The sequence below is a fragment of the Corvus hawaiiensis genome, chromosome 23, assembly GCF_020740725.1.
Source record: "Corvus hawaiiensis isolate bCorHaw1 chromosome 23, bCorHaw1.pri.cur, whole genome shotgun sequence".
In the NCBI taxonomy this organism is placed as follows: Eukaryota; Metazoa; Chordata; class Aves; order Passeriformes; family Corvidae; genus Corvus; species Corvus hawaiiensis.
Window position 1 is genome coordinate 2,822,590 of NC_063235.1, and position 26,343 is coordinate 2,848,932.

The 26,343-nt window shown below is 40.3% G+C and overlaps 1 protein-coding gene across 3 annotated transcripts in view; it reads right to left on the minus strand.

Moving 5' to 3' along the window:
• Nucleotides 1–4,959: 4,959 nt before the first annotated feature.
• The window catches only part of RLF (RLF zinc finger), a 60,380-nt gene continuing 38,996 nt past the window's right edge, over nt 4,960–26,343 (minus strand). Inside the window, exons 5-8 of one of the 3 annotated variants that reach the window (XM_048326937.1) lie at nt 26,087–26,289; nt 20,099–20,235; nt 12,514–12,655; nt 4,960–10,117 (exon numbers count right to left, since the gene is read on the minus strand). In XM_048326937.1, coding sequence (XP_048182894.1) covers nt 5,372–10,117; nt 12,514–12,655; nt 20,099–20,235; nt 26,087–26,289 — 5,228 coding nt within the window. In that variant the 3' untranslated portion in view covers nt 4,960–5,371. Of the gene's footprint in view, nt 10,118–12,513; nt 12,656–16,186; nt 18,444–20,098; nt 20,236–26,086; nt 26,290–26,343 lie in introns of those variants that run through there. The other 2 variants (XM_048326939.1, XM_048326938.1) reach the window with 2 other exon arrangements.

The window sequence follows — 26,343 nt, forward strand, 5'->3', positions numbered from 1 at the left end:
CCCGGCACGACTCCGCTTGGCTCCGCCCGGCACGGCTTGGGCTTGGCTCGGCCACCCCAGTCAGGCGCCCGCAGGGCTGGGACGAGGCGTGTGCGGGGCAGCATGGCGAGGATCTAGGCAGAAGTTTAAATTACTTCAGTATAATTTACTGAGACTGTGCATATAAGGCCTCGCTAGTACTTGTTCAAAACCTTTTACAGAAACACTAAGAGAAGTACAAAAATTAACACTGACTACTTGCTGATTTATTTAAAGCCAAAATGCCCACTTCAGATTTGGTCGCTGTAATGCTCCATGAAGACAGCACAGTGCTGCTGAAATCCAGAGCTCGCCCAGCAGCACTGCGGACAAGAGTGCTATGCAGAGCACGGGGACTGCATAATTGACAAAGATGCAGTAAGAGGGGTGTTAACGTTTAGCCACTTCTAGATATGGCATTTTAGTATCATCTAATTTCTACCAGTCTAAAGTATAACAGAACATGTCTTTGGATTTTTAAGTCATTAACTTAAAATAATGCCAACTTAATTTTCTCATTATCTATCAGTTACCTTTTTTTAACTATTTAGAAGAATGACCTGTCAAATATATTGAAGCCCAGTGTTTTCTGTAACCTGATATATCCCTGCAGAAGAACAGGCTAGATGAGGAAGCACTGCTCCCGGTGAGCCCTGCTACTGGCCGGCACTTTTCTCCTTTTACAGAAGAAGCTCTAGAAATTCATCCAAGAGGGCCACACCAGAAGCCTGGTGTGCACTGCACTGGATCCTGACTAATCCCTTACCTACTTCCTTTTCTATAACTTTAAATCTTACAACATTTTCAAGAAAAGCAACAGCTCTCCTATCCCACCTCACTCCCTGCAAACTCATGTGAGCATAGGGAATACTGCTGTGGGGAGTCGGGAGAGCTGAAGGGCTGAAGGGCACCAGCTGTAAACTGTAGGGGGGAGACCAGGCTTAGCACCTGCCAGGGCCAGGCCAAGCCAAGGTGGTTTCAATTCAGCCTCCTCTGCTTTCCGCCATAACCATGCTCAGATTCTGGACACGGTATGTGAGGACTTAACTGGAAATTGAATTTCTCTCAATTAATTCACTGCAGCCAAGATTCAGAATCAGCATCATAAAATTTGAAGACCTTGCACAAGAAAAGACAACCAGAAAAACAACATGCAAGAAAAACCTGGCTCTGCTGAGAGCCCTGCTAGAAAGACAGAAGTCAGTCTGGAAGGTCTCTCTTTCTAAAGGTGTTTACAGTTTTTTACTACCCATGGGAACACAGCAGGGCACCCCACAGCCTTGGGGAATTTAGGTATGCACAACCAATAAACACGTTTTTGTCCTGTAAAATCCACACACTTGTAGACAACAATTTTAAAAATGGAAGCAACATTCCCTATGAACTGTGTTTTCTGAGGTATCTGCTCTTCACATTAATAATTCTTTTTTTGGAAATCAATGCAATGGTGTTCCTTTACTGCAGAACAAAATGTTTCTCCTGCACGCTTGAAAGCAAGAAGCTGGAAATGTTACATCATTGTAAGACAAATTCTGGTAGCAATTGGGAGGGAAAATTATGGCCTACCTCATGGCATGAAAACAGAAATAGACAGTGAAAACTCTTCAAACCTTTACCCTTTTGTGGCCTCCTTCTCTAATACCCATCTGTGCCAGGCAACTAGATCAGATAAAAAAGCCCAGGAAGAAATTGGGATAAAGATGTAGATTCATGCTGTACAGTTTTGATGGTGTGACACCTATTACCTCACTGAGACAGTAGTGGATTTTGTAGATGATGGAGTTCAAAGACTGAAACACGCTGTCAGTCTCTGAAATGGGCAAGATACAATTTTTGTAAAGTGCTGTATTGGTATCTTTCAACTGAAGTACCAACACCCTGAACCCACATTACTAAAAGTCCTGGCAGTGCATGGGGTGCCACATCACCACAGGATAATGCCTCCAAGCTGCTTTTGTGCAGCCCAAAGCGACTCAACCATTTTCTAAATGAAACTCTTGGATTGAGGAGTGTTGCAGAACTTGTCTCCATACCTGGCAGACAGAAATGGTGTCTGTCCGTCTTGTCCTGTGGTATATCCCAGCCTATGGAAATAGCAGTAACTGAACAGCAGGAGCCTACTCAACAGGCTCCGTATCACCAGAGGTGCAGTGGGTACCAGTCTGCCCAGCATGCATTGTGCAGTCTGCACTGTGTGTGGTTTGCAGGCACACAGTAACTCATTTGGTAAAAGCAGATTCGCATTTGAGGAAGTGAGTTTCACATGCAACTTGTTTTGTGGGATTAAAGAATTGTTACAGAATTAATGTGCAATATGCAAAATTGTTTATACATCAAATGGCAGGATTAAATTTTTAATAGAAAAACTGAGCTCGTAAGCTTAATACACAGCTAAAGCAGATTAGGATTGTATAAGGGTAATTTTGCATCATTTGCAGAGTTCTTTCATGGCAAGTTTGCAGCAGACCTTATATGAACAGCATACAGTAAATGCAAACTTAAAGTCACAGATTTATAATGAAGCAGAACAGCTTCAGCCATGCCAAGCAGAAACTCTTTTGTTCCTTATTTCTGGACAACTTACGTGGTACCAGAATCTGTCTAATAATTAATTCACAAACTCCATGAGGTTGTTCACTGGGAATGATGTATGAAGTCTAAAGGAATCAATACAAACCTCTCTAAAAGGTTTTCTTGTGTACATAGGTAAAAAGATCACGCTGAACTGTTACCCCAGGTAAACAAATTTCCACCTGTCAGCCTAGTGCCAACTGTCCAATGGAAGCAGAAAGCAAAACTTCTGTGTTTAAGAGCCTTCAGGTTTGCAAACCTACTGTAACTAGTCAAAAACTATATATTAAAAAAAAATCTGTACATTTACATTATTTGTAACATAATACCTTAAATAGTCTATTTACCAAAATCTGCATCTACATCATAAAGCAGCACCTTGGGAATAAATTCCATTTTTAATTTTTAAATTTTCTTCTGGTTCCTGGCTGGTGTAAACAAGCAGTACTACGTTTAAAATTTCTTAAGAAAACCAAGTCATACCCACGTTGCTCAGGACAGCTTCAGGTTCTGGCACAGAGCAGATTTCCCTTCACGTGTGCTCAGGGATGAAGTGGCTGCCATCATCCTACGTGACACAATTGTCTCAGGAACACACAATTTTGTTACCTTCAAGGAGGACTCTGCCAGCCTCAGGAATCATCAGAAAACTGTCTCCTGCCTTTTACGCTTGCAAATAGTTGCTTTGGTGGAATGTCTCTCTGCTGTTCTCCATGTAGAAAGTCCTTTCACGGACTCTCACAAGTCAGGTAATGTATCACCACATTCAGTATTGGTCTTGCATATAATCATTATTATTTTTCTGACTATACTCACCACATTTTAAATTGTAGGAAGCCATCAATGACATCAAAACTACTTTTTAAAAGATTTGGGTTATTTTTAGGACTACACAAAGCCAAAGTTTGCACACTGCCTGTGTCTCACCACTTCCCTGGTCTGGGGCATATGTAAACATATCTTCAATCTCATTTCATCCTGCATTCTCATCCGATTTCCCTTATTCAAAGCTAAGTATTTTACACATTTGAATTCTTTAATATTGTCATATGTGAAGCTGGTTATCTAGTGGAAATACAGCTGCTTGACCTGAAACTGAAGCCTCCAAACCTCAAGGAATTTACTATTCAGGCTGACCACAAAGGGACAGGTTGCTTTGTGGGATACTCAAACCCCAAGAGGGTACCAGGGTCTCTCTTGGCCAACACCTGAAGCAGTCATCACATGTCTATTAAGCTTGCTGTTAAACTCTTCTACTGTTTTGAGATCTTGAAGATTTAAGTATGTTAAAACATGACTCGAACTTGACATTAAAAGGTACTTCATTATTTTAGAGAGAGAAATTACTTTGCAACACACTGAAGGGTGTCTGACCCTGTTGCAATATTTAACCTTTTGACACAACTTACTTCCATTTTTAGAACTTTGTGAGAAGATTGATGCACTATATTTCTTCCATTACAAGAAGCTTATAGTTTAGAGAGAGGAAATTACATGAAAAGCTAGGCAGTAAACTACACTTCTCTTGCTTGGTGTATGATTTTTAACCTAACTTTTAAGGATGCCCAAATAACTTTCTTTTTCTAGATGTAGTATAGAGATGCCATTTCTGCCTAGTTTTGGTCATACCACAGTTCACTAGACAGCTGATAGCTGCCATCATTCCTGCACCCAGCCACTACTCATGCTCTATTTCAAACATTTCCCACAGCTTTTTCCATTTCCTTTCCACTGCTGCTTTTCAGATCACAGTTTAAAAACCCAGAAGCCCCAACAATACCCAAGCCCTCAATCAGTAAGAAGCTGTGATTGCTGCTTGCTCATTAGAATCCCCATGGAGATGGGGAAATATCCCCTAGAGGGGACAGCGATTCTGGGCCTCATGATGTAGCCATGTATGGCAAGAAACGCGACAGAGAACAAGAAACAGAGCTTAAAATATTAGCTGACTCTTCTTGTGAATCTTCCTGCTAGGTTTCATCCATTGTCAAAAAAGCTAACTGGGGAACCCTAAATGTATACTGCTACTTTCATGTGACACAACCTGCTTGGAAGCCTGGCAAGACTCATCACACACTCAGGTGGTGCCAGACAGTCTCAGAAAGCACCCTCCCCCTTTAAAGGAACAAGGACTTTCTCATGCGTAAGTGCTTTCTGCCTGTACTAATTATAGTTCTTTCAAGTCTGAAAAAAGCACGGAGAATGTTGTAAAATAAAATGTAATACTTTACTTTTCTGTATCTATTTCATCAGTCTGATAAATTATCTACAAATGCATAAAACTTAAGCAACATTGTCCAATGCACTCAGAATGGTCCCAAACTCAATTACAAGTAGAGCACATTAAAGATTTACTGTACAGTAAACAAATGGGTGAAAAACTGTAATTTATTGAAACTCATAACTCAAAAAATATAAGATGCTGTAGTGTACAATATGTTACACAAAGCACCCTGGGGTGCACATTCAAGTCAAGTAATAACTCCATCACCCCCCAAACCCTGGTACCCCAGTACTTGTTCCATATACAATCATGCACATTTACTCTTCAAGAGGAAGCCCCCAGTATTCTGATGTGTTAAATAGCACCAAAATCAGCATTGTTCATTGAAGAAAATGGGGAGCTAAATTAACTTGGCCATTACTTTTGACAGATATTATACATTCATGGAATAAACAGTCAAAACTAACCTAAAAAGTGTGTACTGTAACAATTACTGTTCTAATTTGAAGTTCTCCCCGTACAGCAGTAGTGGAGGCTATCTGCTCTAAGCAAAGCTACTTATGTACTTCCTACACACAGCTCATCTGCTTTTTTTGTTGGAAATAAATCTATGAGAGGTGTGGAAAACTTGGATCTTTCAAGAACAACTACTGGTCGTAAGTAATGCAGCTGTTTTAAGGCAAGGTCTCCACAGTCCGTTAGGGCCTTGTCCAAGATTGCCCTCAGATTTTCTAAAGAAGGGGCAGTTGAAGACTCTGACAGCAATGGCTGGATTTCTGTTAGCTGCCCAGGATTATTCGGGGTTATGATTACATTTTTGTCACTTACAAAGTTGTTTACTGGTGTATCCCCTTGACTGTCTCCCTCTTTTTGCAACACTTCATCTACTGACAACTGCTCAGGAGACTCCCATTCTACTACCTCATCACAATCATCATCATCACCATCATCATCATCATCATCTTTTCCCTCACTTTCCTGAATAAATTTTAAAAATGAAGACTCAAATCCCATTGGTTTATAGGTCTTTAAATCAAATGGTTTGGACACAGGAGGCTTTTGAAATTTGTCTTTTGTAGCACAAAGTACATTTCTTTTTGCATTCTGATTAACCGCACTATGTGGACATCCTTCTGGGTCTTTCTCTCTTGGCAACTCTAATTGTAAACTGGAGAAGCAAGAGCTGTTCTCTCTTTCACTACTTTCAGAAAAATCTTCAGTTTTAGACTTAGTTGTCTCCCTGGTGTTAGGCTCTTCAAAACAGGTGTTCTTTGAACTGTGGTTATATTTTAAAGTGCCTGAATACGCAAAGGCACTGGCATCAAAATTCACACTACTCGGTGGAAATAGTTTTTGGTCTTCATTACTCACATCTGAAGGATCACAGACAGGGTTTGGAACAAGGGGTTTGTCGCTTTCCTGCACAGACTCAGAATTAGCCAATTTATCCTCGTTAACTTCTACACCTTTTTTATCCAAGTCTGAAGCTGTGTCAGAGCAAGACTGCTTTTCAATCATGATGCCACATTTAACACAAAGAACAAGTTTCTGAAGGCGCTGCTCAATGTACATGTTGGTCATCTGGTGTGTGCGCTTGTAGTGCCTCACTATGCTGCTTTCCAGTTTGACAACAGACAGGCACCCCTGGACCATGCAGGGGTACTGTGTCTGGTTAGACTTCTCTTTGCACATTTGTAGGGCTTCCTCTTTTGTTTTGAAATTCAGCAAATGCTTTTCTCTACTTCTGCTAATTCTTTTAGCTTTTTCTTTTAATTGCTTCCCATTCTGCTTGCTTGTGTCAAAGCTGTCTTTCAAATAATTTTGCTCATTTTTATTTTTATCTTCATTATCTTCCTCTTCTTTCTGATTTCCAAAGAGACTATCATAATATTCACTGTGTTTGAAATATACGTGTTGAGAATAGTTACTGTAATTTGTGAAAATTCGATTGCAGCCATTGAGGTCACAATGGATTTCAAAATCTTTGTTTAATTTTTCTTCATTGGCATGTTCTTCTATTAGATGCTGTTTAAGCTTATTAAATGTATAAAATACAGCAGGGCAGTGGGCTTGGTTGCAAGCAAATCTGGCAGACTCAGCTTCAGAAAGCAGTTTTTGATCCTCTAAGATTTCATTGTGGAAGTCACTACAATGTTTAGCAAGAGCTTTAGAACACAGAAAACGCTTACCACACTCTTTGTGTTTGCATGCAAATATTTTTTTACATTTGACAAGCTCCCTTTTTGTTCTTGCTTTGTCCTTTTCTAAGCAGAGCTGTTCCTTATTATACTGGTGAACAGTTCTGTAATGGCGAATCAAACCTTTCTGGTTTGTGAATGCCGAGTTGCAGCTTTTATGTATACAATGAAATGGTTTGTGGTACTTATGCAATATGTAACATAAGTTTCCTTTAGTAACTGTTCTTTTGCTTCCTCTTCCCTGTCTTGCTTCCAGTTCTTCCCTATGACTGTCCAGAGAAGTTATGTTAGATGTTTTTCTTGTTATGTCATTGTCTGTCTCTTCATTGGACTCCAAATCAGTCTCAGAACAGCAGTCATCCTTTTTTGGGTGACACAGCTGTTCAGAGTCCGAATGTCCAGGGAACCCAACGCTGTTCACACAGGCAGGCACTGGAGCAGTGCTATTCTTATGCCCTCTGTCCTCTGTACATAAACCTACATGATCAAATTTTTCATTAGGACACACTTTGTGAGCCACCCTCTCACAGCCAATTTGATGTTTGTTTCTATAGTGAATTCGAAGATGTGTTTTTCTTGTAAACGATCTTTGGCAAATATGACACTTGAATGGTGAATACCGATGCTGGAACATATTTAGCTGAAGAACCATTTCCTTTGAATAGTTATGCTTTTTAACGTAATGCATTAAGAGAGCTTCTCTAGTCACAAACTCAAATGTACATCCTTGACATTCACAGAAAAATGGTTTAGCTGCCAGTTGAGTAAGGTACTGGCTGGGTAAATTATCTTGTTGCTCTTGAAGCTGACATTTTGAGGTAGTTTCATCAACTGTCTCAGGGCACTTGGCATCCCTAGATGAATAGCCCAGAAAAGGTTTCTGTCTTGAAGAATTCTGAATGTTAACATTTTTTAAGCTTAGATGTTTCAAGCCTAACATTAGCTCCACCATGTTATCTTCAATATTTAGTTCTTTACAACTGTCATAAAAAGATGTTTCAGGGGAAGAAGGACAAGTTTCCTCTCTCAGGCTACTGCTTCCTTTAACATCTACAGCACAACACACACTTTCTGGAGAGTCAGCATTTGTATCAGAATTATGACCTAACTCTGTACTCATGTCTGTAGGGGATTTACTGTCCTGAGCATCACTCAACAGATCGAGAAAGTATTTAGCTTTCATTTCCATATTTCTTTTACCTTTAAAGTTGTATGGATGGGCCCTTCGAAGGTGTTTTTGCAGACTTCTGGAATTTTTGTGGGTCGAACAGCAGCCTTCAAAACCACAGGGAAGGTTTTTTTCATCAAAGCAAACTGCCACATTGGAACACTGTTGTTTCACATCTGCTGGATGGAAGATTCCTTCCTGGGACACAACAAAACCTGGAACTGACTGGTTGTGAGCCACTGCTCCAAGCAGCCGAGGAGATGTCTGACCTTGGCTAACTGCAGCATCTGTCCTGTGCTCCCCACAGTGCAGGCTGCAATTACTTTCACTGTTTAGATCTTCACTGTCAGAGAGAGATTCTTCCTTCATCTGTGGAACTTCCTGAGAGCCTGAGGGATCCAAGTTATCATTCAGATTGGAATTTTCAGATCGTTCAAGCAACTGAGACTCTGGAAGATAACTGGATTTGTCTTCTGAAACGGACCCTTCAAGGTTCAGCGTTTGCTTCCCTTCCTCATTTGATACTTGGATATCATGTGCTGCAAGGTGATTCTGAAATTCAGTTTTTGAATAATAAAACTTTTTGCAACCAAAGTAGTTGCAGGTATATGATGCATCTCTGAAGTGTTGTGCTTCGTGATGGTAAAGCTGCCCTAAGTCACTGAAAACAATATTACAGCCATTTAGCTCACATTTATACCGAAGATCATCGTGTGTTTGTTTGTGATTGAGAAGCTCATTAACTGACCCAAACCTAGCGTAACAGTCCATAGACACACACATGTAAGGCTGAGGCCCGCAGTGCACACGCTCGTGCTCCCGCAAGTGGAAGGATGTCATGAAGTGCCGGCGGCAGAAAGCACACTTCTCCCTCCTGTTTTTCATATCCAAGTAGTGTTTTGCATTCTCATCATTGTTTTGATGTTCAGCTTTCAGATGTACACTTAAGTACTTAAACTGTTTAAATACTCTAGAACAATCTGTCCCAGGACATGGGTAGATGTCTCTATCTTGCAGCTGGCAATTTTCCAATTGGCTGAATGTAACATATTCCTGTGTGTCATCGTCAAAGCTTTCAGGGAGCTGTGGCTGGTGTGACCTTTCTGGAAACACGGGGGGTGGGCTGCTGGAAGCTGTTGCCTTTTGCGGTGATCTCTCTTTTTTCAGAATTATTTTCTTTTTAGGTCTGTGTGTTCTACTAGGTGGCATTTTAACATGTTCCATTACATGTGGTACAAAAAATTCCTTTCTCTTGAACTTTTTTGTGCAAACAGGACATGTATAAATACCATCTTCCATGTGCATCTTAGAATGATGCAGTATTCTGGCCTCTATACACTCCCTTTTGCAGAGCACACAAAAAAACTTGTATTGAAGCCATCTCTGGTATCTTTCTGAAGAACCAATTGGTTTTTTTACTCTTGCTTTTTCCTTAGGGTGGTTCATTGTGTCTTTCCCATCATAATATTTGTGTTCTTTTGTCTCATCATAGTCACTAAAGAAAGTTTCTAACATGTCGGTTTCATTGAGTGACATATGACAACCTGCATCATCCTCAGAATCAGAAGCTACCTTCCCTAATAGTTTAAGACAATGCCGCTTTAAAGTCTTCCAGTCCCAAAATTCAGGATCAAATGGCCAATATGCTTTCAAAGCTAACAACAGTTCACAGCGGAGTGAATTTGGAACCAGTGCATTTTCTTCATCAAATTTTTGGTCTGGCTGCATATAGAGCTCTTCCAACGCATTAAATCCACTCAAAGTTGGCTCAAGTAAGAATTCTGTGAGCTGACAAGCTCTTCTAACTTCAAGGTCTTCTGGTAAAAGGCATGCAATTGTTTTACACACTGATGTCTTCATTTCATCACTTCCATTGGACCTGATCTGAAGGGCTCTCACACATAACAAAACAGACACGGCAAGTCCCGCTTCCTCTGCCTGTTTGCAGAAAACAGAAAAACAAAAAAACCAGTCACAAAACAAATGTTATTCTTCTCTGATAAATACATTCTTTCTAGGAAGAAAACATGCAATGAGAGCATCCAACAGACAACACCCCATTCCAAATGTATTCAGGTTCCTGAGCATTAAGTGCCTGAGTCACAGAGCACCCTCTAAGGAACTGCAGTTTATCTTACACCAGGAACCTCTTCTGCTTTTCATGTGATGGGAACCACTGCACACTTAGTGTGCACTCTGGAGGAGTCATACAAACTAGTTTAGGCATGAGATGTTGCAAAACACTTTTCTAACTCCTCTCTCTCTTAACTTAGTGACTCTCAACCATAACTAAGCCAGATTTCTAAAAGAGAATGGTGTAAATCTTCCATGTGCATTCTTCCTGCAGCATCCACCCAGGATATTAATTTAGAATATGAAGTACTGTGTAATAAGGAAATTTATGTAAATTCACACCTTGAAACAAAATAACGTTCAGCAGTATATGCAGTACCATAGCAGAAATGATTCTTGATGAACCTAACTACTATTTCACTTCCAAACACTTTCTGCGGAGTCTGTGCAACTCTGAGGTGCTGCTCAGCAGCATGGGGAAGATGTCTACATTAATCACATGCTAATTTAAAATATGGTATATTCCAAATTCTACATGGACAAATTGAAGGCTACCTTGTTCCAAAAGTGTATTTTTCAGCATAAAGAATCTAAATGCATGAAGTAACTATTTAGCCATTATTAGTAAAGATAAGTAACAGTGAAGATACTTATGAATAACTTAGCCGACATGTGCCTACCACAACTACACCTGTACCAGCCCAGACTGTAACGATCCAAAATAACTACAAACAAGTTAACAGAATTAGCAAGCTTTTATACTCAGCATTCACAGCCCACCAGACATCATGCCATGCTTCTTTAATTCAGTAAGAGTTAGAACCTATTTCTCCAGAAGAAATTTTAGTATGGTTTAGCATGAAACACAGAAAAACCTGGTATATAGTTACCAATGTATTATGATTTACAGATAAAGTATACATTCACGCACGTCTTAAAATTAGAAATGGGCCAACTCTACAGAAACTAGGACCAAACACGTCTCTCTGCAGTCCTTGGCAGAACAGAGTTCTGGACTCTGTGATAGGTGAAGAGGACAATCATGCAATCCTTCTGATCCTACTCTGACTCTAAACCAGGGCTCTGGCACTTGCCCTGCCCTTGTCACATCACACTTGGCAACTCACTTGGGTCAGAGTATTAACTCCAGCCAGTGAAAGAGACTCCCAGGCAGAAAAAATTGGAGAGAAATGTAACTGAAAAAAGGAATCTTGTATGTTTTATCCATAATCTATCCTAACTCTGAATAAACTCATGACCATGTCAGAATGCAAAGGGATAATCAAACTGTAGAGTTAATTGGAACATTCATAAAACTGAAGTTCATGTGGCTAATTCTAATCTATGTGTGCAAAACTAGGCTGTTTTTCAGGAAGAAACATTGGAAAACCTATGGGAATGGGGATGTTCCTAAGGAAAAATCCCATATCTAATTTAAGGTCTATGATCCATGTTGTACTGCTATTGAAAGTTTAAATCCTGTCAGCTAGTTTCTTTTTCCCCCCCAATAAAGTGTGCCTGAATAATTTTCATTCTTCATTGCCCTCCACAAATTTACTCTCATATACCAGAAACAGGAAATTTCCGCACAACCAACTGCAAGAGCCAGTGCAGCCATTGAAGGCAGACAGAGATATGCCACTGAACAGACAGCCAGGGGAGGCCAAGCTATCCTGCAGTTCTGCTCACAAGGAGCATGCTGGGATCAACTAGGGTCTTTCCATTAGTCCGTAAACAGAGATGATGAGTAAAAAAAAAAAAAAAACATATTTTTTGCCTTTCTGTGATTTTCTAAAGACAGGCTTCAGAATAGAAGGTAGAAATACAGATGTGATTGTACCACACGTTTTGAGGAAGAGGTATTTTCTTAGAATACAAAAATATGAGACATTTAAGTCAAGTCTTCACCTCTTAGAGATGCTGTGGAAAATTCTCGTGTGCCTTGCTTCTGAACAAGCAGCAGATGAAAACACAGCTATGCTTTGTTTGCAAAATCCTGTCATACTGTACTTACAAAGCAACAAACCTACCCCTCCACATTGCCTGAAGGTCACTTCATGAGATCAAGCCAAAAACAAAACTACAATGGCAGGCACTTTCCATAGATTTTTACTAGTACGTTATTAGGCACTTAATCAGAAAGTATGAATAATGAAATAAGCGATATTTTTTTTCAGTTTAATCTAATTATTTAAAAAAATAATAAATTCATGTAAACAGCTCTGGCTGTGTCCAAAGACTCAGGACTGTATCTTACTTACTTCAGACTGTATGACTCTTATCAAGAAAAAGAGATGCTGTAGTGTCTTGGCAATGATGCCAAACTGACGACATCTCTCCAAAAAGGAGTCTAAAGAAGGATCTATTCTTCTCTGCAGCTTGCTCCAGAAAAGTGTCAGTTCCCTGCGAAGAGTTGAAAGCAGAATGTAAGAACATTGCAGATACACACAATTTGTGCAGCCACAGTGTGTCAGTTCAGAGCTGATGCCAAGAAAAATGTGTTATTCAAGGACAGCACACTCTTCAATTAGGTCCTGATCTCAAAGTGTCACCAAAGAGAACTGTTCCTATGCCCTACTCCACCACCAGCTCAAACCCCAGTGTATCTCCTGATATTTACTGGGGAAAGACACTGGCACTGGGATTCATCTCACTTAACGGACACATCTATAGCTGCACAGACTTCCTTTCTAGACAAGAAAAACAGTCCCACACTTCCGGAGTCTTTACCTCTCACATAGAAATTTAAAATGGGTAAGATGAATCAAAACAGAAAGTTGCCACTTCTCTTCCAATAAACAAGCAGTTTAGCTGCTGACACCTGTAGCCAGGTGATGTGGCTGCCATTAAAAGGGCCTCTTACAGAGCCACCCTTTGCAAAGCATCATGTAAGGGATCTGTAAGCTGAAGGCTGTCTGCTGTCTCTGTGCTGTTATGTGCTTTTCCACATGAGAGCACAAAGCCATTCTATTAAGCAATTTATTATACCCAAGGCAGCACAGCCACTTAAGGATACAACCCGTCACTTGCTGTTGTTCTGCCAGCACATGGACAGTCCAAAAGTAACAGAACCATAGGATCTGTATCTTCTGTATCACTTGAAAAAACTTTTCTTCTCTTCCTTTGGTAAACTTCACCTTTACTGACATATCCACTGTGTACATCAACTACACGTAGAGGCTTCTGACTGCAAGGTCAGTCACAGTTTTGAGAACCAACCATCAAGAAAATACATCCAGGACCAAACACCAGCGAGATTCTTCCTCTGAATTACTGCAATCCTACTCTCAAATGCTAAGCCTAGGGAAAGGTCCTGTCCTGGATCAGACCAGGGATATAATTTTATTGCACAAAAAATGGACAATGTTTACTGGTAAGTTTTGGGGCGGTTTTGTTTGGAATTTTTTGTCTGCTTTATTTATAGGCCTAAAAATGTAATTAACAGCCTTTCATAGCCAGAAAGAGACAGCTGAGAAGTCAGACAGACAGGCCTATAGAAATTACATAGAAATTACCACATAAGCAGTGTAACTCAAGATGTTAAAATTTTAAATGCTAAAACAGAACCAGAGAAAAGGAAAAAAAAAAAAAAAAAAAAAAAAAGGGAGACACCCAGAGTATTGGTAGTGTTTTCTACTGCCCTTTAACCCCTAAAAACTGAAAAAATGTAAAATTTAATTGAACATCAGGATGATTAACATGGAAGAACTGCATGAAGGGAAGCTTAGGCAAGGAAAGCACAGAATATATCACAGAATATGCAGAGTTGGAAGGGACCCACAAGGATCATCGAGTCCAACTCCTGGCCCTGCACAGGACCATCGCCAAGAGTCACACCAATGTGGCTGAGAGTGTTGTCCAAAAACTTCTTGAATTCTGTCAGGCTTAGTGCTGTAACCACCGCCCTTGGGAGCCTGTTCCAGTGCCTAACCACCCTCTGGGTGAAGAACCTTTTTCTAACATCTAATCTAAACCTCCTCTGACACAACTTTATGCCATTCCTTTGGCTCCTTGTCACTGGTCACCATAGAGAAGAGATCTGTGTCTGCCCCTCCTCTTCCCCTCATGAGGAACCTGTATACTGCAAGTATGAAAAAAAATTTAATTCAGCATTACCACAACAAAAGAAATTTGAAATACAGTTTATCACTCATTTTGTATGTCTATTTAATACATTTATGTAGTTGGGAGCTGGGAGAACAGCAAGAAAAAGGCTTCACTCTGGATAACCTCTTATTCCCAAGACTTTTTGGCAGAGAACTAAGTTTTCAGTACTCGTCCTGTTCTCTCTTTGTACCACCTTTCCTGCAAAGCTGAAGTATGTTGCTGGAAGGCATCCTTAAGGATGATGATGTAGAAGTATTCCTCAGATAATCTTCACACATGAAGAAAAGCAAAAAAGGACAATTCCAAGCATTTGGGCAATTTTCCATTTCAAAATTGATGTGAGGCAGTGCTGAGAACAGAAGCATCTCCAGACAGACAGCTTTTTAGTAATACTTAGAAATAAAAAAAAAAATTAAAGCTTACTAACATACCAGACCAGAGAGAATTTTCTTAAGTTGTGCTTAGCTCCAGTTAACACTTAAGGCTGCTTGTGCTAATGGTAAATGTAGATAATTTTATGGACTGATGAATTGCCTGGCTCCCTGGAGACTGCAGTCATCAGCTTGCTCAGAACCACTGCCCAGAGCAGCACTACTTCTGTGACAAAGTTCCAAATTCAGATGGCATCTTCAGTCTTAAAAGCAGTATTACATAACATTTTATGAATCTCAGCAAGAACCAGTGTAAAATTTTCCAACTTTGGTGAGGAATAACATATACAAACCTAAGTTTGCTTTCATCTTCAGCTGGGAGATAAAGCTTGACACCAAGAGCTCAAACTCACAGACCTTTACTGATCTCCTGGAGGTACCTACTTGAGGCTCCAGGATGAGCTGAGCTAAGCTATTGAAACAGCTTAACCTCTCCAAATATGCAAGAATCACAGTCAGAAATTTGTGCCAGGCTGGGGAGTTACCACTGCACCATCAGGGAGATGGTGGAACACAGAAGACAGGAGCGAAGGGAGGTAGATTTTCCCTTCCTAAATTAAGAGTGATGTTACAGCTGAAGAGGTTTAACACCTTCCAGAAGCCCCAGTGTTGCACCTTCCCTGGAACTTGTCTGACCACTGGGTAATCAGCACTAATCTGCAGAATGCTATCTAGTTTTGGCTGGATAAGATAATGTGCTTACTACAGATTAGAAGGGTCAGTCAGGACAACAAATAAGGCACCAAAACAGGGCTAGAATGGACCTTCTGCTCTCCAGCAGTAGCAAACTGTCAGGATTGGTTTAAGTATGAGTATGGTACCAAAGCTTCAGTTTTATCACTACACAATCCAAAACAAGAGAGTGCCAAACACATTTTTCCTTCACACTTGCAGGTCACAGCTGTCCAACAGGTCTTTTCCTTTGTTTTAACCAGAATACTTTCAATTTGCATAATTTATACTGGTTCTCTCTGACACTGCATAAACCAAGATTTGGAACAGAACAAGGGGAATGGGAGGACTCGCTGGCAGCCAGCAGGACTGCCCTGGCCAGCAGCATCTGTGACAGGCCAGCCAGGAGCTAGCAGAGAATCTTTCATCAACATACTGCTACTCTAAAGATCAAGAGGGACATGACTGCAGGAAACCATTAATTTAAGGATTCTCTAGATGACCGGAACATTTCCAAGTACACAGAAATGCTAGGGCTTGCCTGTTGACCCTAATCCGTAACAGTACAAAGGGAAGCTGACCTGCAAATGACTCTGTACCAGACAGTCTTGGCTTTTCTTACTCTCTGCTCTCCTCTCAAAGATCTCAGGTAAATGTTTTAGCCACCATTCAGCCCTGGTCAATCAAATTACATAATACACCAGAAGTATACTACGAAAGATAATTAAAGCTTAAATCATTTATTGACTTGAGACATCATTATGCAGGTTTATGATTAAATACAAAAAAATTACATTTTCTTATAGCAATCAAAATCCAAAAGGTGTTAATGGCATTGCTAGAAAAACTTTAAGTAGAATCCAAATCAGCAGATCAAGCAGAGTAAAATAACTGTTCAACTACAACCCTTTTTGAACCAGACAGGACCTTCTTTGAAGTTGTCCTGGGTAACCCCCAAAAAGGTGTATTACGTATCTTGTATTCAGTATCTGTACTACAACAGTCTGCCCCAAATTGTTACTCTCTCTTTAAGACCTGGCATCTGGAAATAAAACCACGGAGGTTAGGGCTGCCAGGTCCTTTTAAAGTTGGGGTTGCTCTCACAGAAGCTCTCTTTCCTTTTTGTTCTTGTGGGGAAGCTGGGACAGCACAAGGCAGAAGCCTTCTTTTATTCCTCTCTGGGCTCTGGAGGGAGTTGCTTCAGGTAGGTCTCTGAGTAGCAACAGTAGCAACCCAAGAAGTTGCATTTTGCAATCCAAAACTGTTTCAGAGTGAATGCCATAAATAACCGTCTCCAGTGCAGAGCCAGAGCCAGTCAGGGCTGGGCCACCATTCTTTGGTGCTTGATGAGTCTGTTTTCTTCCCCCACCACCTACTTATTGGGGCAGTGACCCAAGACAGCAGCGATGACACCAGTGGACTCCAGCGAGTGACAGGAGGAGGCAGCAAAGGGCAGAACTGACCTCACACACACACGCACTGCCGCAATGGCCAAAAGGAAGCTCTGGAGGCCGACATTGCACATCCAGAGCTTCCCAGGCAAAACCAGCAATTACCACCTGCCACCAAAACTGCTTCATAAACTCCTACCTTCCCAGTTTTTTGTTCCAGGGGGAAGGTTGAGCCAAGCAGGGTTTGTCTGGTATCTTTGCCCTTTTCTCTCCACACGGGGTGGTCTGCGGAGGGCGCCATCTTGAGGGAGGGGTTTCTCTGCCATTTTGTTTCTCTTTTGTTCCCTGGAAGTCTGGGATTCAGCAACTTTGTATCTAGTGATTATTAGTGTCATTTTGTTATTTACTGTTATTTTGTATTTGTTGATGTTTCCTTTTTTAAGTAAACTGTTATTATTTCACTTTTATCTTCTTGCATTCATCTGTCCTTATTGGTGAAAGAGGAAGTGGTTAAAAATAAAAGGGCAGGTAATTAATTTTGGAGTGTCCACCCTTTAAATTGTCTTAAATGAAGACAAAAGTGAATTAAGCAATTTCTGCCCCTTTAAAACCAGCAGCTGGTCACAGAAAGAAGAATGTCTCAGTTATGTATTCAACTTAACTCATTATTTTAAGTGTATATTTATGTTGTATTTAAGCCTATAGAATGGCTTGCAAGCATCTGCTAGCATGCCATTCCTCTACATTAGCTTTAGCTGCAGGATGATACTAAATATCCATACTGCAGTGAGTCCATCTTCACATTTCCTGTCTTTCCAGCCTGCTCTGGCATTTGTCATGCTTTCGATGGAGCTTAGCTTACCAGTGCAGAGAATATTACCTTATCTCTTTTCCAGAGTACTGCTCAAAATCAGCCCTACAGTGAGTGCCATAGTTTGTATGGAGCAGAGCTCCTCATTTCTGTTAGCCATAATGCATGCCCACTACATCAGTAACATGAAATATCATGGAATATCAGTCAAGCTGGCTGATCTGACAAAAGCACTCCTCCAAATTAAAAGTTTTATGTCATATCAGCCACTTGAATTCATCAACTTTGTGGCTAAATAATTGTTGGATCTACATCTGCCCCCAGGAACACAGGTGGAGGTCAACAAAAAGGCCACTCCATTGAACATTGCCCCAACAGCAAGGCATCCTGACTTTTAAAATAGATTTATAGTCTTAGAGTGAGAAAGCAGTCTGATGGTCAAGAAGTATTACACCAGTTTCACAGTACAGGAGTCCATCAGAAGGTGAACTTCTTCCATCTGTGCTCCAGCATCCTGGAAGCTTTGCTCTTCAGTTGGTCCAGATGGCATTGGCTGTGTCCAATGCTGTTGTACAAGGACTGCTAGGTACAGTACTAGAACTTCAATTTATACATCTATACTATGTCAGCATTACAATTAGACAGAAGACTTCATTCTCCCATCTCATCCCCAGGAAAGGTAGCTGGAACTTGAGAAGTCTGTCAGGATGGCAGCAGAGGGGGCGTGCTATGCATGGACAGGGCAGCACAGTTTGACCCAGCACCTTTCCTCAGAACGACTGAAAACAATGTAGACATAATGATGTGACACAAACCTGCTAACCTTCTGTAAGTAGGGACATACTTATGTTGCTGGACTGCACTACCATTTTTATTTTCAAGCCTTCACTGCCTGTCACCTAGGCTAGCCAAGTTTAAAGCTGATGTGCAAGTTGCATGTTACAGTTGCACGATGTTTCGGGTAGCATTAGCCTCAGGTAGGCCTCACCTGGGAGTCAGACTGACACGGAGCTGAGTAATCTACACATCTGAGTTAGAGCTACAGGACCTGAAAATTGCATCCCAATGCTAAAGAGTTTCAGTTCAGACTTCATACTGCAAGCGAAAAAATCTACCCACATTTGTTGTCACAAAAAAGAAATGTTATTCTGTAACAATAGGTGCTACATCCTCAAGCCTGTTCCCCAGTCCCAACAGTCTGACAACACAAAGTCCGACCCTCTTCGTTTGCACCCTAGGGATACAGCTCTTAGAATGGAATATGTCTTCTTGGACAAAAGCAAGTAATGTAACTTACCCTAGAAGAATGTTAGTTGTTGTTTGTTTCTGTCTTTGAAAAGAGAACACGGGGGTGACTCTAGCCTTGTACCTCTTTGGACACAATTCTACTCTAATCTCTAATGACAAAATTCTATAGTGAAAAACATCCTCTAGAACTTCAAGTGTGGTGAACTCTCCTGAGTCTTCCAAAAGGTTAATTTCTTTCTACAAGGTATGCTTTGCTCAAAAAGACATTTCTGGCCTTTTTGTACAGGATGACTGGACTAGACTGAACTGTCAATCATCCTGCAGACACTGAAGTGCTGTAGAAACTTTTTTAAATGGCTTTAAATTATGGAGTAAATGAACAATGCCATAGCTAACCAAATCCAAATTCCCAATATATTCTCGAAATGTCTGGCCACGTAATCCCCATGTTTATCCAGACGGGGATTTAAATGGGAGAAAACTACATATTTAGCCATGCCTTGAAAGCCAAAACTACAAACCCATTTTCTGAAGGACAGAAACCAGCTCCTCTGCTTTGGCTCTACAAGTTTACCACTGCTGAAACAGAGGTGCAGAAGATTCTGTATCTCCAGCCAGTTAAGGGGGCAGAGTTTTACTGTCACAATCAGGCCAAAATCTAGTACTACAATTCTTGGAGTTACAGAAATTATAAAAATATAAAAAGGCTCTTGGGGGGAAAGTGGGGAGAAGTTGTTACAGGCTGTTGCCTCTGCTCATTCCTAGTACTGACATCGCTGTGGAATGGGTGAAAAAAATGCACCAGACTTTCATGGGGCCAAGTATTCCCAAGGGAGGAACAGACTGACAACATACACTTTGTGGAACCACAAAGCTAGGGGTTTAATATCAAGCCTGAGAGCACTGACCCACCACTCATAGATCTACTACCCCACAGAAGTATTAGTGTTCATGCCAATAATGTGAGTGCTGTTTCACTTGTAAATTGTTTAAACATTACTTTTGTCTAACTGCTCTATTAGCATAGAAACTTGTGACAAAATAAGTAATTATCTAGAAAGTGCTTCAGTCTGATGCGCTTCTCAAGTAAAGGATAAATCCACCTTTTCTATATATTTTTGTACTATATTAGCTCAATTCTAGCCAGCAAGGAACCGTTAGCAGAAGCAGCAATACTTATACTTACCAAGAGCAATACACATTTGCTGTTTGAAGCTGATGAGTAAGATACGTTGTACAAAGAATAAATGCAGTGTTTTCTTGTCCCTCAGATTCCAGATTACATATGATGTCCAGTACTTCTTTGCAATCCACCTTTGCAATCTTTAAAGAAAAAGAAAATTAAAAAGAAAAGGCTAACTTTATTCTCAGTATGTTTACTAAAGAAATGCACATTTACTGTATCAAAGCCTAACAAATGCACAAACAAAACGTCTCCCATACCATGCCACACCTTTCAGCTACAAAACAGTATGAGCAGTTCACCTGTTAAGTTCTGATCCCTTCTCAATATTAGTTTTCTTTGGGACAACCTTCCATTTTTGGCAGCTTAGCTAAATACTTGCATGCAGGCAACCATCTGTCTAGAGCTTCCCATTCTGTCTCTCTGCACTTACAGGATTCTTGTGTTGCTTTTGAAAATTAGAACCAAGGTCCAAAAAGATCAAGAGTTCTGAAAAAGCTGGCCTCTTGTTCTCTTCATCCCTAGGCGCTGATTCTGACCAACCACATTTCAAAACATGATGTTAGAAACAAAAGTGTTTGGAGTAGTGTGCTGATTTTAGCTGGGGTAGAGTTAATCTTCTTCCTAGTGGCTGATATGGGGCTGCATTTGGGATTTCTGCTGCACACAGGGTTGGTAATACAGAGATGTTTTTGCTATTGCTGAGCAGCGCTTAAACAGAGCCAAGGAAGCTGGGAGTGCACAGGAGGTTGGAAGGAGAAACAGCCAGGAGAGGTGACCCCAACCGACCAAAGGGATATTCCAGACCATGACATCATGCTCATTTTATACAGTGACAGGAAGAAGGAGGAAGGGAAGGGCATTGAGAGAGATGGCATTTGTCTTCCCAAGTCTCCGTTATGCATGATTGTGCCTTGCTCTCCTGGAGATGCCTGCTCATGGGTAGCAGTGAATTAATTCCTGGTTTTGCTTTGCTTGTGTGCATGGCTTTTGCTTCACCTATTACACTGTTTCTACCTCTACCTACAAGTTTTCTCACTTGTACCCTTCCACTTCAGTCCCTGGTACTGCTGGTAGGGGAACTGAGCGAGCAGCTACAAGGGGCCTGGGTTTAGCTAGGGTTAAACCAGGGCAAGGAAAAGAATCCCAAAGAAGTTCTGGAGCATCTATTTAAGGTAGTACATATCCGTGTATCAAACCAGGGTCTCAGCTTGGATATAAGCCACAAACAGCAATTATGAAGAGCTTTTACTATTAAGACAACACTAGGTTTTAACACATTTTTCCACTGGATCTATTCCACTTCACAGAACAGACTGTGTTCTAGCAATATGTACTTTAAACAGCTGTTGATATCATAAACATTTCAAACTTCTTGTTCATCACAAAAGACAATGACAGAGAACAAATAACAGGAAGTTAAACTGATTTTTGCAGACATCTCATTCAGCAGGAAGAGCAGAAGCAGGGATATTAACCCAGTTTCCCATTCAGGCTTGACACTGGAGTTCATTGAGCAATGTCAACATTTTCTAGGGTCCACTGACTTTTGGTGTTCAGCTTGAGACCCAGAACTGACCTCCTGCAGCAGACATTTCTAGAGCAATTCACAAAATGCAAGGGCTTGCAGATATGTCAGTTTTGCATGTATTAAAGTAAAATACAGCAGATTTTTGGGGGGGGGGGGGGGTGAAGGGGGGAAGTTATCACTAACTCACCCGTGGCAAGAGAGAAACCTCAGAAAATTATTTAAGAGACAATGCTTTGCTGTCTAAGAGAACAGACATCATTGATCCTTGCATGTCAAAGATAGTAAGCCCATACAGTATCTGTAAATCAAGCGTCACCTCCAGCAGGCAGGGGAGGGTTGAGAAGCAAGCCCATACCAATAGCCACATGACAGAATTGTGAAGATGCTGATCACTGCCCAGGAGAGAAAGGGGCTCTTGTAAGTAACAGGACAGTGCTGCACACCATCTCCCCCCAACATTCCTTGCCAGCAGCACCTTTCTTACGCTGTCGTCAACCTTTGGTACCTACAGCCACACAGGCCTTGTAGCTTGGGTGGGAAGTCTAAGTCTGACAGCTGGGCAACTCCAGCCTTCTCACAAGTCTCTCTTCACTCAGCTATTCCTATTCTTCATAGATAACAATTTCAATCAGTATATTTTAGAAGGCAAATTTAAAAAGCTAAAATTTAAATTTAAAGCTAAGTGACACAAACTTTGTGTGTTTGATAATTTCCACAATTATACACTGCCATCTCCTCAATACTACAGCAAATATTCTTAAATACTGCAGAGGCTGCCTGCAGCAGTGTGATAGAATTCTGATCTTTCAAGTCTTGGGTTTTAGAAACACAAATATTGTCAGTGCATGTAAGTATGGGACAAGTTTCCTTCACAGATCTGAAGGCAACGTGGCAGGCTACCTGTGAGCTACTCGGCCAGACATTACTTGACAGAGACCACGCTCATCACCAGTTCCATTAAAACAACAATCACTGAACACCACTACTACTGTTTTAAAAACTACAAAATTAAAACCTATTTACTAGGGTTTCTGAGGCTACAGAATTATACATCCCGTATTCTTAATAGTCATCAGTTATTCCTCAATCAGACTTAGGCTGTAACAAGACCCAGAACTTCTGTTGTGCACTGGACCAGCAGGCACACCACCAGCTCCAGCACAAACACAGCCTGGCACTTGGAGAAACCTACAGCTACACAGTACATCAGAGCCATTCTCCCCCCATAGAAATTTGATTCTTTTTGGACAAAGTCACTTGCATTCAGGACATTAACTACTGAGTAAGCAACAAGGCAAGTGGTTTCAAGTCCCATTTACCTCAATCTTGGTCAATGATAATCCATCTCATTTCAGCTCCTGGGGTTTTTGCTTTTTGTTTGTGAGATCTTTTTTGCTGGGAGATTGCTTGTGAGATTTTTTTTTAATATTTAAGACAAGAAGTCCAAATGCACATCTTGCAATCATCCAACATATCCAGACAGTCACTTAAGTGACAAACCAGACATTTATTGAAGTCTACTAAACCTGAAATGCTGACCACTGTTATTCTGTTATAAACCCAACTAGAACAACAACTCATTGAAAGCTAGAAGACTACAGAATGAACACTGCTAAGATGTTTTAAATCAGAATTGTTGAAAAATGATGCCATCCCCCCCATGTTCTATTAACAAGCATGCCAGTTTATTCCTCAAAGTTATTCCAAAGAACATACAACCATGTAAGATTTAACTTGTCTTTGTTTTCTATGTTACCTTAGTTTGAAGGAAAAGTTGTGGCATTACAGTGATATTTTATTTTTTATGTCATCATAAAAATTTCCTACCACTAACCTAAGGCTTCTACCATTTTTTAGTAGGACACCATGTCGATACTCTTTATTTGGAGAAGGCCTCCAAAAGATGACTGCTTGTTTCACAACTGAATTTTTTATGAATGGGATAAGGGGCATTTGCTTAAATTGACTCCCTGAAGAGCTTTACTCGCTGACTTTGGATCAGTCTTTCTCAAAGGAATTCCAAATTAAACAAAACCTACTTTGATAATATAAGGAAGCTCCTCTGTGTTCCAGCAAACACTCACACTAACATTCGACAGAAATGACCAGTTACAATTCAAACTCTCAATATGGCTTTAATTTTAACTGGTTGTTGCATTTCAAAATCCTTTTTTATTGTTACATGTGGCTGGCACTAGTCTTGCAGAGAAAACCATCATAGACCATAGAAAATTTGGGGCTTCATGCTTTTGCAATAGTAAATCACTATGTAAGAGAACTGCTTTAATTAGCATTTTAATTGGTTCAATAAATTGGCAAATTCAAGCCAAACATTGGAAGTCTGACATGATCCTTAATTCTACTTTCTACATTCACACAGAGCAGCAGTGAACAAACAATTCTAGAGTTATATTTCTTGTTACATGTGTGCCTCAGAATCAATTCAGGGTACCAGGAAGCACCAGAAAGGCAGGGAACAACTTTATATGCAGTATGTAATATATACACACACCCACATAGACGTATGTTATACACAGACATACATATACATGTATTTACATACCTCTACAGATGTACGCACATACAGATATGTAGATACACTTGTGTGTGTATATATATGCTATTGCTTATAGATATAAATAGAAGTCGTTTAATTTGTAGGAGCTCAGCAATTTAACTTCCACACCTGCCTCAGCCCAACCACATCCAATTCTTGGAAAGGGATGACCACACATTGTCTAATCTTCCAAAACAAATTCTTTCTCTTCAATCCTCCCCAAACTATCTTCATTCCTATTCAAGCTTTCTATAATATTTACTTTCTTAGTGAAGCCCTGTTCCTCTACCTACCCCATCCTACTCTGAACTTCAAATTTCACTTAACTTTTGCTCCTTTTATTACAGTTTATTCCCTCTTCCCCCTGGTGGGGTTTTGGTTATTGCTATCTATCATTCCCCAACAGCTGCCATTCTTTGAACTCTTATTTTTTCATTTTTCACCTTTTCCCATCCCTTTTTCCCACTTCTCATTACACCTGACAACCTTCTACCTGAGGAAGATAATAGGTAACATGATGATACAACACATTCCTTGCCTCTTAAAACAAAGGTGTAAATGAAAGTGTTTTAGAAGTCTCAGACTTTAGCAATTCTGTAAGGGTGCCAACTATACAACACCTGAGACCAAGCATGCAAAGAAACATGCCATGCAAATCTTCATACTGCCAGCTATTAAAGTTAATTTTCTGGCACTGGAACACCACTGACTTTATACTTTTCACAGTTTTGGCTACAGCTCCAGTTAAGTCAATAAACTGTACCGCTTTAAGACACTGCTTTGATGCTTTGTGGCTTCATTTCCCCATAAAAAGTTTAATTCAGCAATTAACTTGATTCAATTCATCAGTGTTCCAGCTTTTATACTTGACTGGCAAGAAAAGACTGTTTTGAGTATCAAGGTAAAACAGCTACAGCTACACTTCTCAACCCTCAAATTAAACAGAAAATGGAACAGAATTTAATGTGATTTCTCCAGCATTCCTCATTAGCAGCCAATCCAATCAGAGAACATGCTCTAAGCTACCCATCAACTCCAAAGTTTTCAATGCACGGATCATGTCTGCAGTGAGCTGTTAAATACATTCTCTGCTCCTACAGCACTCTGAGGGGAATCTGGCTCAAAGTGCAGACTGAAGAGTCACCTATGCAAATATTTATTTTTCACAAGAAGTATTTTAAGGAACAGTTTTTAAAATAGTTTACATGTACAACAAGATCACTCTGCCACTCATGCAGGAAGTGCAGACATGATGAGAGTTGCTTTTTTTTTTTTTTTTTTGTATCTCAAGCTTCCCCTGGTTTCACTGAGGTTTATTCAAAATGTCCAAGTCTCACACTTAAAACTATACCAAATACATACAAGTGAGACTGATCCCATAACAGGTGTGTGACATCAGGAGGCAATAGAGGCAAGAGTCAGCTGTGCTACAGCAGTTATGTGTGAACACAAATCATTGCTATGGTTGTTACTGTAACAGGAAGACTGCTAAAAACAAGTTTAGAGTTCAGGAAGAACAACTCTAAAATGTGTTTTGTTTGTTTCATGATTTCTTTTTCTTAAAACTTTTCTTAGGTCAGGACGACTACATGAGAAGTAATTGCTCTGGTACCAGTGCTGGAGTCAGAAAAGACAGTTTTCCAATTGTATTTTGCTTACTAATGGAACTAAAGTTATAATTTTTAATCTTTCAAACACATCTAATCAAGCATACATACATACTTATCCACAGCAGCAGTTCACACAAAAGTTCTTTTCTATTGCAGTCTGCAATACATCATTCCTCTTTTGGAACTCTGCAACAGTTTCACTCTTCAGCTTCAGTTCTTAGTATTACACAAATAAATTCTAAAATGCTTCATAAATATAGATATATATTAAAAAGGGACTATCGGTTACTAACCTCCTTAATGGAGTCTTCATTAGGCAGCATTGAACACACACATGTGATGTAGGCTTGGCGAAAAGATGAAACGTTTGCAATTTCTGGAGAATCTGCACACAATTTCGACAAGAAAGTGGCTTGGGGGATGCAGTTTGACTTCATCAAGTGTTTTATTCGCATCTGCAGAAAGGAAGGCCCTTCTCGTGTAATCAATTTATTAGCTAGGAAAAGAAAAAATCCTTTGAGAATAGACCAGTTTACAGGCGACACTTAAA